This window comes from Panulirus ornatus, chromosome 33, assembly GCF_036320965.1.
Source record: "Panulirus ornatus isolate Po-2019 chromosome 33, ASM3632096v1, whole genome shotgun sequence".
Taxonomy (NCBI): Eukaryota; Metazoa; Arthropoda; class Malacostraca; order Decapoda; family Palinuridae; genus Panulirus; species Panulirus ornatus.
In genome coordinates this window covers 25,299,339-25,318,211 of record NC_092256.1, presented here as the reverse complement: position 1 = coordinate 25,318,211, position 18,873 = coordinate 25,299,339, and the positions used below count along the sequence as shown (strand labels likewise).

The 18,873-nt window shown below is 37.6% G+C and overlaps 1 protein-coding gene across 2 annotated transcripts in view; it reads left to right on the top strand.

Moving 5' to 3' along the window:
* The window catches only part of LOC139759660 (CUE domain-containing protein 2), a 63,155-nt gene extending 45,052 nt beyond the window's left edge, over positions 1-18,103 (top strand). For both annotated transcript variants that reach the window (XM_071682064.1, XM_071682066.1), the window contains exons 5-7: positions 8,000-8,173; positions 9,251-9,382; positions 13,967-18,103. In XM_071682064.1, the coding sequence (XP_071538165.1) occupies positions 8,000-8,173; positions 9,251-9,382; positions 13,967-14,113 (453 nt within the window). In that variant the 3' untranslated portion in view covers positions 14,114-18,103. The remainder of the gene's footprint in view (positions 1-7,999; positions 8,174-9,250; positions 9,383-13,966) is intronic.
* Positions 18,104-18,873: the final 770 nt, after the last annotated feature.

Below are 18,873 nucleotides of genomic sequence, written 5' to 3'. Positions count from 1 at the left end.
CTGGTGACTGAGTTTGGTAAAGTGTGTGAAAGAAGAAAGTTAAGAGTAAATGTGAATAAGAGGAAGGTTATTAGGTACAGTAGGGTTGGGGGTCAAGTCAATTGGGAGGTAAGTTTGAATGGAGAAAAACTGGAGGAAGTAAAGTGTTTTAGATATCTGGGAGTGGATCTGGCAGCGGATGGAACCATGGAAGCGGAAGTGGATCATAGGGTGGGGGAGGGAGCGAAAATTCTGGGAGCCTTGAAGAATGTGTGGAAGTTGAGAACAGTATCTCGGAAAGCGAAAATGGGTATGTTTGAAGGAATAGTGGTTCCAACAATGTTGTATGGTTGCGAGGCGTGGGCTATGGATAGAGTTGTGCGCAGGAGGATGGATGTGCTGGAAATGAGATGTTTGAGGACAATGTGTGGTGTGAGGTGGTTTGATCGAGTAAGTAACGTAAGGGTGAGAGAGATGTGTGGAAATAAAAAGAGCGTGGGTGAGAGAGCAGAAGAGGGTGTTTTGAAATGGTTTGGACACATGGAGAGAATGAGTGAGGAAAGATTGACCAAGAGGACATATGTGTCGGAGGTGGAGGGAACGAGGAGAAGTGGGAGACCAAATTGGAGGTGGAAAGATGGAGTGAAAAAGATTTTGTGTGATCGGGGCCTGAACATGCAGGAGGGTGAAAGAAGGGCAAGGAATAGAGTGAATTGGATCGATGTGGTATACCAGGGTTGACGTGCTGTCAGTGGGTTGAATCAGGGCATGTGAAGCGTCTGGGGTAAACCATGGAAAGCTGTGTAGGTATGTATATTTGTGTGTGTGGACGTATGTATATACATGTGTATGGGGGTGGGATGGGCCATTTCTTTCGTCTGTTTCCTTGCGCTACCTCGCAAACGCGGGAGACCGGCAAAAAAAAAAAAAAAAAAAAAAAATTAAGTGATTCCAGTCAAATTAAACCATCACTCCAATCAGATTGGTTTGTTACTTCCAATACAGATGTATCAACTATGGTTTCCAAATGCTTAGAGAAATGCAGAGAATCCATCTTAACTGAACTTTCTGAAGTTATTCCAGTTAGTTTAATGGTCAGTGCTCATTCGTAATTTGTCAAGATCTTTGCCATCCCACATTTAGTGTTTTATGTATCTCTTTATTCTATGATCTGGTTCTCAGGAGTTGACTTTTGGATGTTTTGCATCAAGAAAATTTGCATTACTTGTTTACTTTATGTTTTTAAGCATTATCATTGATGACTGAACCCTGTACAAAGTGTTGTCAGTTTATATCAGTTGTTAAACGTTTTTCCACTCTAGTTCTGGCTTGCTATTGAATTGCTTCATTCTGGACAAAAATATTGTAGGGAAAGAGTCTAAAGAACCTTGTGGACATATATAAGTGAAATATAGTGAAATTTGTGAGTCAATTCAATTACAAAATGATATTGCAGATTAAAGTGTGAGAAATAAAAGCACAGAAATGAAGTCAAAGGATGACAGGAAACAAATAGGAAATGAAGAGGCAAAAATTAATAGGATGAAAGACAATGAAACATGCAGACAGTGTATAGAAGGCAGGTGCAGACACTGATGAGTGTGAGTATGAAAGCATTCCTCTTGGAGCTTTTGATGCCAGAATATGTTATAATTATGAAGAATGAAAATATACACACCCTAGCTATCTGTCTGTCTGTATCTCTGATATCCATTCCCTCCAGGTACTCCCATCAAGGGGTGGCCACAGGAAAAGTCTTCTTTTATCCCTGTTGTTACATGCCTCCCTTTCTTACTACATTCTCCACAGTCTTCCCCAGTTTCTCTCCCCCAGTACTTTTCCATTCTGTTTCCTCATGCCAAAGGTGGTCATCCTCTCACACCAACCCCTTTAATCAAACTATCATAGACTCTCCTTATAACTCTTGCATTAGTTCCACAATCCCATAGCCTCTCAAAGTATTACATCTGGGTATGTGGGTGGTTGGGCATTTCTTCGTCTTTTTTCCTTGTGCTACCTTGTGGATGCAGGAAACAGTGATTAAGTATGATAATGATATATTTTTTCATTCTTTTTCCAGTCATATGTATGGATGGTTGTAAGTCACATGGATTGTAAGTCAGGGAGCATCCATACTTTATTTTTACATGCATGTACCTTGAATTGCCTACGCTTACACACGTTAGAAAACAAACTTACAACCCTCGGTTCCTCTTCACTCTTACCATACAACATAGTATTATCTGAAAACAGGCCTGTCACCAGCCACCATACCTCACCACCACACTCTGTCTGCATACCCTTTTTCTTGGGTATTACTTTCATCTCTCTTATCACTCCATATGACAAATATCATATATGCAAACGTGGAGATTGATCTACAGATGCTCCCTGACTTACGACGTTTCGACTTACAATTTTATTTACCTTGCGATAGTGCAATAGTGATATGTATTCAGTAGAAACTGTACTTCGAATTTTGATCTTTTACTGGGCAAGCAATATGCTGCACAGTGGCAGCAAGCCCCAGCTACTAATCAGCCACATGATCAGGAGTGCCCCCTACCATCTATTCTCAAGCCTCAACTGAAGAGAGAGAAATAGATGACCCTGTCAATGTAGCATCCTCATCATCTAGCAGTTAATTTTAGTGTTATATGCTTCAAAAATTCTTCAGGCCCAGTGTGCTTTCAGCTGTATATGATAATGGTGAGTACCTATAAAATCATTCTGGTTTTTTCGGTACATTATTCAATAAATTACTTGAGATATTCAGCTTTTTATGAAATGGGCTGTGTTAGATGATTTGTCCAACTGTAGGCTAATGTAGTGTTCTGAGAACATTTAAGGTAGGCTAGGCTAAACTGTGATGTACGGTAGGTTAGATATACAATGTTCAATAAATTAGATGTATTTTTGACTTACGATAGTATCAACTTATGAGTTTATTGGAATGTAACCCCATCGTAAGTCGAGGAGCATGTGTAGATTTATGCACCGACAAAGCTTATCCCAGATTGGTATTTGCTTTTATTGTATTAATGATCAAGAGGTAGTAGTTGGTAGGTAGCCAATGACCAGGTAGGTATATTACTTGTAATACCCACCAGCATATCAGGAAGATTAGTGATGGCTGTGTAGTGAGTCAGCACTTCAATGGTTGTTAAGTTGCACTCCTCTGACCCAGGTAGCTGTCTTTTCTTTCTGCCTCACCCACACATGGACTGCTGGCAAACTTACAGTCTCTCTTTGTCACACTTAACACTTGACAACACAACTCACAGAACTCATTTTAGATTTTCTTGTGATGAGCACTATCTGCTAGTCCTGCCCTTTGGCAGAATGTTAGGAGCAATAGATAGAAATAGTATGTAGAAGCATTAGGGAGAAACATTAGTTAGAAGTAGTGGGTTGGAACATTAGGCAGGAGCATTGCATTAGGTAGAAGTAATCAGTAGGAACATTAAGAAGGAGCCTCTACAAACATTGTGCTAGAGTTCCCTCTGCCAGTTAAGGATGAGGCATTAAAGGCTAAGAAGCAGCACTAGAATTCATTAATTATTGAGACTATTGTCATGGCAACCCCCTTGAGGGAGTTCCAGAAGGGAATAGGCATCAGAGATATAGATGGATAAATAACTGATGAAAAGTAGGGTAGTAGTTGGTAGGCAGCCTCCGACCAGGGAGATATATTACTGGTACTACCCACATGACAGCTAGAGACTGAGTGTAAATGAATGTGGCCTTGTCTGTTTTCCTGGTACAGCCTCGCTGTAGAGGGGGATAGTGATGCTGTTTCCTATTGGGCAGGGTAGCACCAGGAATGGATGCAAGGCAAGCAAGTATGAATATGTACATGTATGTATATGTTTATGTCAGTGTATGCATATTTATATGTATGTATATGTATATTTCAGTGTATGCATATGTATATGTTGATATGTATATGTGCATGTTTGATCGAGTAAGTAATGTAAGGGTAAGAGAGATGTGTGGAAATAAAAAGAGCATGGTTGAGAGAGCAGAAGAGGGTGTTTTGAAATGGTTTGGGCACATGGAGAGAATGAGTGAGGAAAGATTGACCGAGAGGATACATGTGTTGGAGGTGGAGGGAACGAGGAGAAGTGGGAGACCAAATTGGAGGTGGAAAGATGGAGTGAAAAAGATTTTGAGTCATCGGGGCCTGAACATGCAGGAGGGTGAAAGGAGGGCAAGGAATAGAGTGAATTGGATCGATGTGGTATACCGGGGTCAACGTGCTGTCAGTGGATTGAATCAGGGCATGTGAAGCGTCTGGGGTAAACTATGGAAAGTTCTGTGGGGCCTGGATGTGGAAAGGGAGCTGTGGTTTCGGGCATTATTACATGACAGCTAGAGACTGAGTGTGAACGGATGGGGCCTTTGTTGTCTTTTCCTAGGGGTACCTCGCACACATGAGGGGGGAGAGGGATGTTATTCCATGTGTGGCGAGGTGTCGATGGGAATAAATAAAGGCAGACAGTATGAATTATGTACATGTGTATATATGTATATGTCTGTGTGTGTATATATATATATATATATATATGTGTGTACATTGAGATGTATAGGTATGTATATTTGCGTGTGTGGACGTGTATGTATATATATGTGTATGGGGGTGGGATGGGCCATTTCTTTTGTCTGTTTCCTTGTGCTACCTCGCAAACGCGGGAGACAGCGACAAAGCAAAATATTTATTTATTTATTTATTCCTCACTCATTCTCTCCATATGCCCAAACCATTTCAAAACACCCTCTTCTGCTCTCTCAACCACACTCTTTTTATTTCCACACATCTCTCTTACCCTTACATTACTTACTCGATCAAACCACCTCACACCACATATTGTCCTCACATATCTCATTTCCAGCACATCCACCCTCCTGCGCACAACTCTATCCATAGCCCACGCCTCGCAGCCATACAACATTGTTGGAATCACTATTCCTTCAAACATAGCCATTTTTGCTTTCGGAGATAATGTTCTCAACTTCCACACATTCTTCAAGGCTCCCAGGATTTTCGCCCCCTCCCCCACCCTATGATTCACTTCCGCTTCCATAGTTCCATCCGCTGCCAGATCCACTCCTAGATATCTAAAACACTTTACTTCCTCCAGTTTTTCTCCATTCAAACTTACCTCCCAATTGACTTGACCCTCAACCCTACTGTACTTAATAACCTTGCTCTTATTCACATTTACTCTTAACTTTCCTCATTCACACACTTTACCAAACTCAGTCACCAGCTTCTGCAGTTTCTCACATGAATCAGCCACCAGCGCTGTATCATCAGCGAACAACAACTGACTCACTTCTCAAGCTCTCTCATCCCCAGCAGACTGCATACTTGCCCCTCTTTCCAAAACTCTTGCATTCACCTCCCTAGCAACCCCATCCACAAACAAATTAAACAACCATGGAGACATCACACACCCGTGCTGCAAACCTACATTGACTGAGAACCAATCACTTTCCTCTCTTCCTACACGTAAACATGCCTTACATCCTCGTTAAAAACTTTTCCCTGCTTCTAACAACTTGCCTCCCACACCATGTAGGAAGGTAATTTCTCTGGAGGTTTCAGCTTCAAGATAGATTTTACCAGACAAGAGCATTGAGGCCTTGATACCTTAGGTCCTGTCCATCCAGAGTCTTACATGGCTATGTATAGATTGGAACACTCAGATTGGCACTCTGTCTCTTTGAGGACAGAGCTTTAGATTACACACTTGCTGCAGTTACTTAAGATTGATAGGTTGCTTTCTGAGTAAATAGATTATCTCCCACAGATAGCAGAGATCTCCTAAGGCACCTTCCCAATTCCCCAAGAGCTTTAATTTTTTGTTTTGTATACTGATGTAAAGACCATTCAAAGACTCTGGCCTTTATGGAATTTCAACAACTTATTTGATGGTTTGGTTGGATGCTTTAAATCAGTGATGAGGCTTTCATTCTTTATAGGGGCGTTTTTTGGGATACAAAAATCATCTCAACATTAAAGTGTTGGTCTTATGGTTTTTCATCTCCTAGAATGCTCTGATTGTGGGTTTTCTGAGTCTTTTCTCCAAACTTCATATCTCCTGGAAGTATTATGTGTTTGAACAGATGCCTTATGAAGATCAGACAACATGTCAACAGAGATATTGATTGGCCAGAAGGTTCTTCTTGGAAAAAGCATATTAAGTGGATCTCTTTGCAGCTCGAAGCGATGCATCATTTCTGAATAATATTCCTTCAAGTTTTAGATCTAGTGACAGTTGAAACATGCTTTCTCCATGGCTTGGAATTTTTTAACCATATGTCTCTTTTCCCAAGGATTTTATTCTCAACTAAATAATTTTCAGGGTTTAGTAACACTGGTAGCTCCCCAGTGGGACAAGATCCATGGTGCTAGACTCCTTGGTTAGTGCCATATACCTCTGTTTAATATTTGGCTTTTTTCTTTTTTCTAGACCATCTCAGCTTTGCAGGATCTTGACCTCATATTATGGATCCTAGAATTTGCATGAAATTTTTTCTCATACCATTTACAGGCAGACGTTTGGAGCATGCCAGCATTTGACCTCACGCGTAACATTCACCCTTATACTCAAATCAATACCAATCAGTCTGAAATGCTTTAACTTTGTCTTTGATGAATCTGATTTCTAGGAAATGACTTCATCCTTATGTTTAGAGCTCTTCTTCTGCTTTTATCATACCACAAGCAAGACTAGTAATACTGCTGCCTCTTGAGAGTGTCCTTCAAGAATCTGTCTCTGGGTTTAGGTTTTTAATTGCTTCATATTGAGATTTTCTTTTGTCCTTTTTTTAGGAGACTGGTTGTCTCTCCATTGCAGCCCAAGTTGGAGGTTTCATAAATCTTAGAACATTTACAATATAGTAGTTTTTTTGACTTTTTAGCTTCTCAGTGTTTCATTATATAAACTCTCGTCCATTTAGCCATGGAATCTAGGAGGAAAGATAATGAATTTTAAGCTATGTCCAGACACAAGAGCTTGACTTTTTGAGAATTTTTTGATGGGTTCAGGTAAACCAAGACTTAGTTTATTAGTCAATAATGAAATTATTAAGTTTGTAAATAGCCTCTTTTTATTAACTCTTGGTACTTTCCATCAAGAGATCATTATGTGTTATTACTTGTTCATTCTTTAAGATTCCTTTGGCATTCACCGTTGACTGTAGAGGAACCTTCTATTTTTACATCCTGGTCATTCAATCCCCTCTTGGACTTGAACTTATAGCTTGGAGTTAGACCATCTTTTATAGTTATAGCTAGAACACAAGGTGTGAGAAAATGATCTCTATCTTGGCCTATTTCACAAGCTTTTAATTGAGGAAATCTAGTGAAAGGGTCTTTAGCATCCAACTTCAACCTTCTTCAGATGGCCTTAGTTCAGACTTCGATTATTATGACTCGGGATATGACTTTCAGGAGAATTGGATTCCAATATTCCTCCAAATTACCAATGAAGTTATTAATATTTGCTTTGGGCTTAGTCTTATCTGAAAATGTTTCTCCTACCCACACTGCATAGGACAGAGATGTAGGATTTTAAAATGAAAAACAAATTTTCACATGCGGTTTCCCTTAAGCAATTTTTTTGGTTTCCAAACCCTGCCTTGCCTTCCCCTCCATTTTTGAAAACCTCTTTCTGTGTACATTCATTGACAGACTCAGTTTGGTACCTGCAATCTGTGAGCTATGAGGTTATTCAATGACAGTAGTCCAGTAGCAGTTACTGATTGGGTGAGGGAAGATCTTTGTAATAAGCAGGCTGCTATGAATACTTTTAGGTCATTCATAAAGGGTAAGTGAAGCTGATGCCTCCTCACTGACTCATTTGGGTAGGAATTGTTTTGACCTATTTATTCTCAGGGAATACATCTCATGCTAGCAGGACACTGCTTCAGAGAGTAGGTTCTCATATTTCATAACTACATTGAGACCTTGTCCATACTTTAGTTTTATTCTACCTTATTTTTCATTTTACAGGCAGATGAATACTCTGAAGGTTTAGCAACCTTGCTTGAGATGTTTCCAGGAACCTGTAACCTAGAAGTTCAGCATTGTCTGGCAAGCTGTGGGGGTGATTTAGAACATGCTACCACTCTCATTCTCCAGCGCCAAGAACAAGGGATCAGCATCAGAGCTAATACCAGTAGCAAGGTATGAGAACATAGTCATATGCAAAACACATTTTTGTATATTTGTATCTTTGTACCTATTAGCAGTTTCCTGCCTTAGTGACATAACATTAGGAACAGTCATCTGAGCCTTAAAGGAAAGATCCTTGCTTTGCCCCGTTCTCTGTGATTGCTTATTAAAAGAGGCAAAAGAGAACCTTGTCCCAGAGCCTTAGAGTTAAGGGGGCCTAGAATATGATATCTGATTTTCCTATGATTCGAGAGAGAGAGAATTCAGCTTTACTCGAATTATTCCAGGGTCTGATGGTTTGGGGTAGGCCTGAAAATAAGAAGATCCAACTTCCCCGAAAATATCTCAAGGACCTAGTTTTTTTTGTTGGGAAGGAAAGCCCAAAAATGAGAAGAGCCAACTTTTCTTTTCCTTTTTGTTGCTGCAGTCAGACATATATGCTTAGCAAGAATATACCCCTTTACTCAGAGAGCAAAAATCCATTCCACAACCTTGAAAAGCCCGTGACACCTGTGTGCCTGCTTACATTAGTGAATATCATCACATGTTTACAGATATCAGATGACTGGCCAAATGGTGAGATGATATTTTACTTTCCACATTTTGAGGTTGACTGTATCGGTTCATTGTGTATTATATCCAACACATATAATTAGTATTAAAGTTTCTATTCTCTGATACAGTATTATGTATGAATGCTGCTAAAAATCCTGTGTATGTCAATGTTTACAGTTTATGGGCAGGTTATTCTTCATTCAGATCCCATGTGTACAGTGCTTGAGCTTGGATTTCATTTGTAGTCAAGGTACAGATGTAAAGTTATGTGTGATATTCATAAAGCTGTTTTATGTCCTCTTTAAAGCATACATATGAAATATGCCTATTTTACTCTCATAGGGTCCAGTAATATACTACACACCTGTATGTCTTTTGAAGGTGCCGTAGTCCAGTTCCATAGCACTCCTATCTCTGTACCATTCAAGCTTGCCCTCCAGTGAACACAGAAGTCTAGTATAACCAAACTTTGCTTGTTTCATGCACCAGTGTATGATTTTTCATAGAATCATAACAATGTTGTGTTTATTTCAGCTTGTTCCTGGGGCAAAAGGCAATAAGAATCAAATAGATGACAAAGAAGTAAGAATGTCAATCCTCAACCGATATGGTTTTGTTGATCATGATGATGATGCTCGAGAACATAGGCCTGTAGCTCCAAAATGGGTAAGTTATGTAAAGGTATTATCCTTCCATATTCCAGATATATTTCTGTGTTTGTTATATATGCTCCCTGACTCAAGGTGGTAGTCACTCAAGTTGAATGTTAAGTACACACCAATATCTTTACACAGTTCTGCAGATTCTAACATGAAATACTAATCTGACACAGGAACTTTCTCACTCTTTTCCTCCAGTGTTTCCTCACTTAATCTAAGATACCATATTTTCCTTAGTTCTTTCAGAAAAAAAAGTCATCCTTCCCTGAAGAACTGGATCTGGACAAAAGAAGAGCAATGAGTGATAACTTGGTAGGGATGGAATTTTCAGTACTTCACACTTCATCAGGTTTTCATTTGCCTTATTGGTGTCCCTAAGTTGACCAAACCCAGCTTTTGGGGAGAGATGATATTCAAAAGAAGCTCAAAAAAGGTGACCAAATGGTGGAATTGGCCCAGCCAATACCTTGTGGAATCTTGCTTGTAAACACATTTTCCTGCTTTCAAGCAAGAATACTGGCCTTCTCTGGGGCATCTTCTATTGACCCATGGTTAATTACAAGGGAAGGAAAAATGCCACCTGAAACAGAAAAAGAACAAATATGAAACAACAATAGTGAGAAAAAGTTGTATCCCTTTGCTCTCAATAACATGAGATAACTGAGGCAGCAAATCATGTTTAGTTGACTTTAAAACTGTGCTAAACTGCCAGACATGATATTCGCATGATAGTTTGTTCTGCAAATAAAACATGATGCTTGATTTTTTTTTTTTTTCTTTTTTCCAAAGCTCACCTGTTGACTTTGTATCATCACATTACCTCTGTCATTATTTTCAAATATTTGGTAGATATAAACTTTTGATATTTTCATATCAGAAACCATTGGGTTATTTGAAGTGAAACTCCTCAGAAATGATGTATGGCTGATTTAGTATTAAGTTTTCTCATCTTATGCCAGTCCAGCATTTAATATGGCTGCCACAGAGGAAAACATTGTTTGGCTGGCCAGTTAGAATCAATGAGCAGGGTGGAACAAAACTTTAGAATTGATTGAAGGATGACCCTCTGTCATATTTCATAATTTTGAGTAAATCCAGTAAGGTCTTCAGCTCATTTATATAGGCCAGATTAGCAAATCTGGCTCACCTTAACCTCTGCCATTTCATCCTTACCACTTGTGCTATATACTCATTATCCTACTTTTTAAGCTACAACTTTTGTAATACTGATTCTCCCCCAGTTTACCTCTTCCTTCAGTCTGTTCACATTTACAGCTTCACTGTATATGTGTCCATATGTTTTGTAAATACTTTTGGCATTATTAAGAAAGGGGGTGACTGTATTGTTGATTGGTTGGTAAGGGTATTCATTGTATGTGTGAGTCATGGTGAAGTGCCTCAGGATTGGCAGAATACATGTATAGTGCCATTGTGCAAAGGCAAAGGGGATAAAGATGAGGGTTCAAACTACAGAGGCATAAGTTTGTTGAGTATACCTGGAAAACAGTATGGGAGGGTATCGATTGAGAGGGTGATGGCATGTACAGAGCATCAAATTGGGGAGTAGTGTTGTTTCAAAAGTGGTATTGGGTATGTGTATCAGATGTTAATTTGAAAAATTTATGCTAGGAATACTAAGAAAAACATGGATTAGTGTGTAGCATTTATGACTCCGGAGAAGGCATATGATAGTGTTGATGGAAATGCTTTGTGGAAGGTCTTAAGAATATATGGTGCAGGAGGTAAGCTGCTAGAGGCAGTGATAAGTTTTTATCAAGGGTGTGAGGTATGCATGCAAGTAGGAAGAGAGTAGATTGAGAGTGATTGGTTCTCATTGAAGGTCCATCTGCAGCAGGGGTGTGTGATGTCGCCATGGCTGTTTAATTTGTTTATGGATGGGTGGTTAAGGAGGTAAATGAAAAAGTTTTGGAGAGAGGGGCATTTTATCTACTGCTCTTCCTTGTATATCAACTGACTGTTCTATGTCTTCTGTTTCATTCCTGTATCTACCCTGATGATGTGATCATTACATGAAAGTGCACTTGGGAACTTATCATGTTTCATTTCCTTTTTTTTTCATATACTAGATCACATTCACCTCTTTGAAGTCTTGCAGTATGTATGTGAATGTATATATGTGTGTATATGAGTAGATGGGTCTCTTTGTTTCCTGGAACTAGCTCGCTAACGTGATACATGGCACAATCAAGTGCAGTGATAAAATATAGAAATATATTTTTATCAATGATGTAAGGCATATGTACAAGTAGGAACGGAGGAAAGTGATTGGTTCCTAGTAAATGTCGGTTTGCAGCAGGGGTGCATGATGTCTCCATGGTTATTTAATTTGTTTATGGATGGGGTTGTTAGGGAGGTGAATGCAAGAGTTTTGGAGAGAGGGGCAAGTATGCAGTCTGTTGCGGATGAGAGGGCTTGGGAAGTGAGTCAGTTGTTGTTCGCTGGTGATACAGCGCTGGTGGCTGATTCGGGTGAGAAACTGCAGAAGCTGGTGACTGAGTTTGGTAAAGTGTGTGAAAGAAGAAAGCTGAGAGTAAATGTGAATAAGAGCAAGGTTATTAGGTTCAGTAGGATTGAGGGACAAGTTGATTGGGAGGTAAGTTTGAATGGAGAAAAACTGGAGTAAATGAAGTGTTTTAGATATCTGGGAGTGGATTTAGCAGTGGATGGAACCATGGAAGCGGATGTGAGTCACAGGGTGGGGGAGGGGGTGAAGGTTCTGGGAGCGTTGAAGAATGTGTGGAAGGCAAGAACATTATCTCAGAGAGCAAAAATGGGTATGTTTGAGGGAATGGTGGTTCCAACAATGTTATGTGGATGTGAGGCATGGGCTTTAGATAAGGTTGTGGGGAGGAGGGTGGATGTGTTGGTGAAATGTTTGAGGACAGTATGCGGTGTGAGGTGGTTTGATCGAGTAAGTAATGAAAGGGTAAGAGAGATGTGTGGTAATAAAAAGAGTGTGGTTGAGAGAGCAGAGGGAGGTGTGTTGAAATGGTTTGGTCACATGGAGAGAATGAGTGAGGAAAGATTGACAAAGAGGATTTATGTGTCAGGTGTGGAGGGAACGAGGAGAAGTGGGAGACCAAATTGGAGGTGGAAGGATGGAGTGAAAAAGATTTTGAGCGATCGGGGCCTGAACGTACAGGAGGGTGAAAGGTGTGCAAGGAATAGAGTAAATTGGAATGATTTGGTATACTGGGGTCGACATGCTGTCAGTGGATTGAACCAGGTCATGTGAAGCGTCTGGGGTAAACCATGGAAAGTTCTGTGGGGCCTGGATGTGGAAAGGGAGCTGTGGTTTCTTTGTTGAAATGTATAGATATGTATATGTGCATGTGTGGGCACTATGTATATGCATGTGTATGTGGGTGGGATGGGCCATTCTTTCATCTGTTTCCTTGCGCTACTTGCTAACACGGGAGACAGTGACTAAGTATAATAATAATAATAATAATAATAATAATAATAATAATAATTATCCCTGGGGATAGGGGGGAAAGAATACTTCCCACATATTCCCTGCGTCTCGTAGAAGGTGATTAAAAGGGGAGGGAGCAGGTGGCTGAAAATCCTCCCCTCTCTTTTTTTTTAATTTTCCAAAAGAAGGAACTGAGAAGGGGCCCAGGTGAGGATATTCCCTCAAGGGCCCAATCCTTTGTTCTTAACGTTACCTCACTGATGCGGGAAATGGCAAATAGTATGAAAAAAAAGATAATAATAATAATGTGTATCATTCCTTGTATTGTTATTTGTAAATGATGTGTTTTCCTGAACTAAGAATAGTTAAGATCTTATGAATGCATAATGGTTTTATATTTATTGTATTCCTTTTCATAGATGAGAATAGAAATTATTTAACTCCTTTTTGCACAATGAGGGAGCCCAAAAAACTAGTTGCATGTGGAAAGGGTGAACATTCTCTATCCTGTTATTTCTTAGCACATATGCAACCATTATAGACACACTTAACCTATCGTTCATGAACTTCCCAATTAATTATCTTACGCTGACACTCCTGCAGTCAGTCTTTCCAAACCACTCATCCTTCATCCTCGTGCTTAACCATATGTATCATTTGATAGCCTGATATTCACACCTTATATTCCCTGCCACTTTATGTTCTCACTACCCTGTCTCACATGAACTTAGCATGTCTGATTTTCCTCTCTTAAATTGTCCACAAATTTTATCCTCTTTCTTCATCACTTTGCTTACCAAATTTGACCTGCATGTCTTGTTGAAATCAATTACAGTTGATGTTGCTTGTAACTTTTTCATGTTTCCACTACTACCATTGTATGTCCTATATGTGATAGCTTTACTAATGTTGAGTTGAATCTCACATAACATATTGATGCTTACAAAAACTTTTATAGACACTCACGATACCTCACCATCCTTATCATAGTTTTCATAAGATGATCATTCCAACATAAGTCATTCTTATTTGAAGCTATGTTAAACCAGTCTTTCAGTGCATTGTTAATTCTTGCTCATTTTTATTTGTTGAAGCTCCTCATTGCCTTTGGTTGTCTTCCCACATAGTCACTTGATTTAATTTTATTTGTTTTAGGAAGGAAAGAAAATGGTCCGATACCGTGACAACAAAGTTGTCAGCATTAAGGGGGAGCGCTACACAGAAATCAAGAAAGAGGAAACTAATGATATGAAGAAGACATATGTGCACCTCAAACCTGGCAAGCAGTATCGATTCCATTGATCCACAGGGTACAAACCTTACTACGTTGCCGCTGCCCAGTATCACTTAAGTGAAAATATGGCAACAGGCATGGGCCAGGGCGGTAAGGTTTGTTTTTATCATTGTTATTGGAGTCATTTATGTTGCAAAGTTTGTCCACAGTTGAAGAGAAGATGTGGACGTGTAGAAGGCTTGAGTGATATCTTGATGTTATTTGTGGGTTCTCCAGAACTTTTAGTATGTAATCTCTTTAGAATTCTCATTACTTTTCAATGTTGTTTGTTGGTGTTATTTAGTAACTGTATTAATGTCAGTAATTGTATTTTGTTGAAAATGCTAATCAGATACCAAAGAAATTGGAAACTTTTTGATATAGAATTTAACAAAGGCAGCAGCAGAGTGAGAGAAAGAATATATCATGTAATTTTTGTAGTGCTATTACCTGACTTGGTAGAACAAGCACTGAAAACTTTTAAAAGTATAGAAAAACTTTTCCTGATATTGAGAAATGTATTAGGAGAAGAAATTTTAACCGTATTTGATATTCTATGGTATTTGAAATTGATTTATGAAAGATCAACAACTAAGAAGATATTTTCTTATGTAGAACAGTTTTTTCTTAAAGTTTTAAGCAAAGAGATTATATGTTGTAACATTGATAATGACCAATGTGATTCTGCATATCTTTTTCACATCGTGATATTACCATTTGAAAAGTTTAAGATGTGAAAGAAAATCACCCAGAAACTGCAGGTGAATTTTGAACAGAATGCTAAAGAATGCATAGTCAGAAGAAAGTAGATGGATGTAGATTGGGAAAATTAGAGTAAGAGGATTATTATGCAGAGGGTAAAGCTTTATATAGAAGTATCTACAATTACTGAATTAATTTTCAGAACTGAAAATAATTAGATGACGGTACTTTGGTAGTTATGAATATTCTGTATATTCCACAAGTATGATATGTACCTGTCTTTTCTTTATGAGCAAAAATATCTAACATAATGAATCTTTATTGTTTTTTTTTTCTAAGGCATTCATGAGCTTGTACTCAAATGCAGATAATGTTGATTGATTTGTTTAGAATTTCATTTAAGTTAAAATATTATCCTCTGTGATATACTAAGTTTTAGTTTCTTTCATTAAATGATTGTCACTTGCAAAATGCACTTTCCTTTTATGTAGGTAAAAAATTTGTGTCATCGGTATAGAACCAGTTTCTTGGGTTTCTTATCCCAAAAAAAAGCAATCCAGGATAATTTTATGGGAGTCACTAAAGTTAGGTTCATATAACCATAAGATCGTCCTCTTCCTCCTCCTCCAAGATGTTCAGACTAATGACTTTATGTTAACTACTTCAGCTGTAGACTGTGTTTCACCTCTTAAGCTCTAATTTTTAGGCTTGATTTTTTTCCTCGAGGGATTTCTATTAACATTTGTTTCATCCATATGTACATACCACTGTGCATCAAAATGTTCTTGAGTATTGATACGGTTGCTACCATATGTGTGTATGTTCACTAAGTAGGCATCTTATAACCATATAGGATCACTATATACATTTAATGTATTGTGTGCGAATATTTCAGAATGGTACAGACTTCGGCTCAATTTTCATAGTTTTTAATTTAGTGACATGATCATGCTTTGCTGAATGACAAAGCATTAGATTAGTATTGTAATTTGATTTGAGTTTCTAAAGTGGAAGTAGCTATGTGAAAATGAAAGGATATCTTGGTTTTTAACTGCATATATTTTGATCGTTGTTCCTTTCAAAATACCCCAGAACATGGATTCTTTAGTATGTACTTATGAAGGTGCATCTGTTGATATTTATCAAAATTCCAACATTCCAGTGGCTGTAAATTATGAGTATTAGAGTGGAATTCTTGCTTCAAATTTAAGTGTAGGGACACTCAGTATTAACTTAGATCATGTGTTTGTGGTTTCATTGGCAGTTATAGTTACATGGCTGGAGCCATTGTTTTCTGTACCCATTTCAATTTTTGTGACTTACAGCAATACCTTTTTATATAATTTTGGTTTATTTAAAAACTGTTTAGCTAGTCTCCTGAATATGTATTTATTCTCATCGTTACTATATTTAGGATATGTATTGTTGTGAATATGTTTTAATTGTTACAAAATTTATGACAACTGCTTCGGATAAGCTTTTGATATTAGTTATATTTTGTGAAGTTTGATTTTGCAATTGTCAAAATTGCAGTGGCATGACAGTGTCATATATAGCTTAAGATTTTTTTCTATTTAAGAAAATAGGAATCTTATTTTTTTACATTTTTGCAGCTAAACAAAATGGTTCCATTTTATTGCATATTTGTGTATTACTTATATACCATATTACCTATTTAACTGAAAAATGCTTGTAATTTTAAGAATATTTTTAAATATGGAAAATACTGTACTGTTTAACCAGCCAAAACAAACAGTTCACATTTTCTCATATGCTCTACCCTGTGGTTATCCTTTTCTTAAAGAACTTTTAGAAACTAAATCAAAATATGGCCAGAAAAAGAAAGATACTTAAAAAAAGAAGTTATAGAATTAGTGAGACTAGGGAAGAACAGCATATGAGTTGAAAACTATGCAGTCATGCTCATGGGACATATACATTTTTGTGAAGTTTGGTAAGCAGTAACACTGTTGGTCGACAGTTTGTGTTGCTCATGGTTAAAGAAAAAATGCCAAAAAACTCTCTTCTTAATCAAGAAAGGTGACCCTTGTGTTAATGACCAAACACATGTAAATGGTAAATGATACACAATAAAAAATCCTGCCATGATGCTCAAGTTCACCTGCACATTGTAATAGCCCACCTTTTACACACTTCCCCAGACAGTAATTTGATCACCTTTTTATATGCAAACATTTGATGAAGCATGTGGAGAATTAACTCATTGCAGACTGATAGGGAAAGCACTTGCTTATTAACCTTTTGTGTTGATAGTTCAGAAATAAGAAATACACATAAGGTTTACCTTGCTCATAAGATTTACAAAGCCAATAGCCCAGATTATGTGTGATAATGAGAAATCTTTAGTGACAGTGAAATGTCTTTAATCACCCAATATATGGTTTGGCAAATAAAACAACTTAGCCTAGTTCGGCAAAGTTTCTATGGCTTGAAAAATTGCTGGTATCCCTAAATTCTGAATAGCACTGATAAACCCCAGAATTCAAGAGGATTGCTGTGAACTTTGTGAAATACTCATGTAAAACTATGTAATTTATATTAATAGTTTTCTGCTTTTCTGTGAGTGTTTTTATGAATTTGTACTGCAGTCTCTTTCCTGACAATGCAGCACTGGCACTATACTTTCCAGTCTTGGAAAAATGGGTGTTTTCAAGTGAAAGACAGTTTCTCTTATGAAATGAAAGAAAAATATAATGAAATAGAGACGAGTAATATTACTCTCAACTTACCTAGGGAGAAATAACAAACTTGCAGAGAGTGTATTACTAAGATTACAGGAAGCTTGCTCCACCATTTGGTGTTGACACATCTTGCTTGGTGGCAAGTAGTTCGTTTTCTTCTTTTTCTTTTTTTACTAGGTCTTCATTTTTCACAATAGTGAGATAGTGCTGAGAACAGACGAAGAAAGGCTGCATCTGCTCACATCCATTCTCTGACTGTCATGTATAATGCACCAAGACCATAGCTTCCTATCCAGAACCAGCTCAAATCCCACTTCATTTGATGTTTCATACATAAGTAACCTTATTCTTTATGTCTCTTCTGCTTCTGAAGATGTGTATATAGTTTCATTGACAATCGTTGTGTGGTTTTTGATGTCATTGGTTGTTTAGAGAGATTCCAACAGCTAAAGTTCCTTACTTTTCCCTCCAGACATGTTTTAACACAATATCATTTAAGAAATTTTTATATTCTTTCCATACTCATTTTTCTCACTAATAAATGTATTAGAAGTATTATGTTGTTATAAAAGTAACAGAAACTATGGAATTATGTTAATACATGCAGGTACATTTTATTTTGATTCATTATACCCAGAGTACGTTGCAGTGTTACTGACATTGTTCCCAGATATTTTGTAGTAAATTATCACATTTTCATTTCGTCACTCAGTATTATATCATAATTGATGTTAATGCTCACTGCACACTTGTCTTAAGGTCTTAAAGTAAAGAAATTAATAAATGAGTATTTATTGTAGACATTCAGTAAAATGTTTGACTTTTTAAATTATGCAGAGTGCAAACATTGAAGCAACCACATAGCATTTGTTTGTTTGTGCATCTGGATTTGATGTAAACATAGCACTTCAGTTCCCCATGCTCATTCACACTTGTTGCATTGAGCTAAGTATTGGATATTTTCTTATTTATAACTGTATTATACCCCTGGTAAAATGATTTACAAGTTTTTAGCATCTGTTGCAGTAGTTGTGGATGTGTTCGCATGATGCAGTATGATAGTGGATGAAAGTAATGTGAGAAAGTGATCTGATAGTGGATGATATCAGTTAAGCACTTTATTATGCCTTACGATGGTGATCTTTTATATATTTATGAAATACAGAATAGCATATGTGAGGAAATTTGTCCTGAAATATTTCTCAGGAAATTATCCCCATTTTATAGATTTAAGTATTTGATAAAGTTGGCTTCATATAAAGTGATTTCATTTACAGGAACATTTTTCAGGTGTGCATCCAATACATTAAACAAGGAGTCCCTGTAGTATAAGAGTGCTGTGAATTAGATGACTGCATTTTATTAACAGAGTTAGCTTGCATATT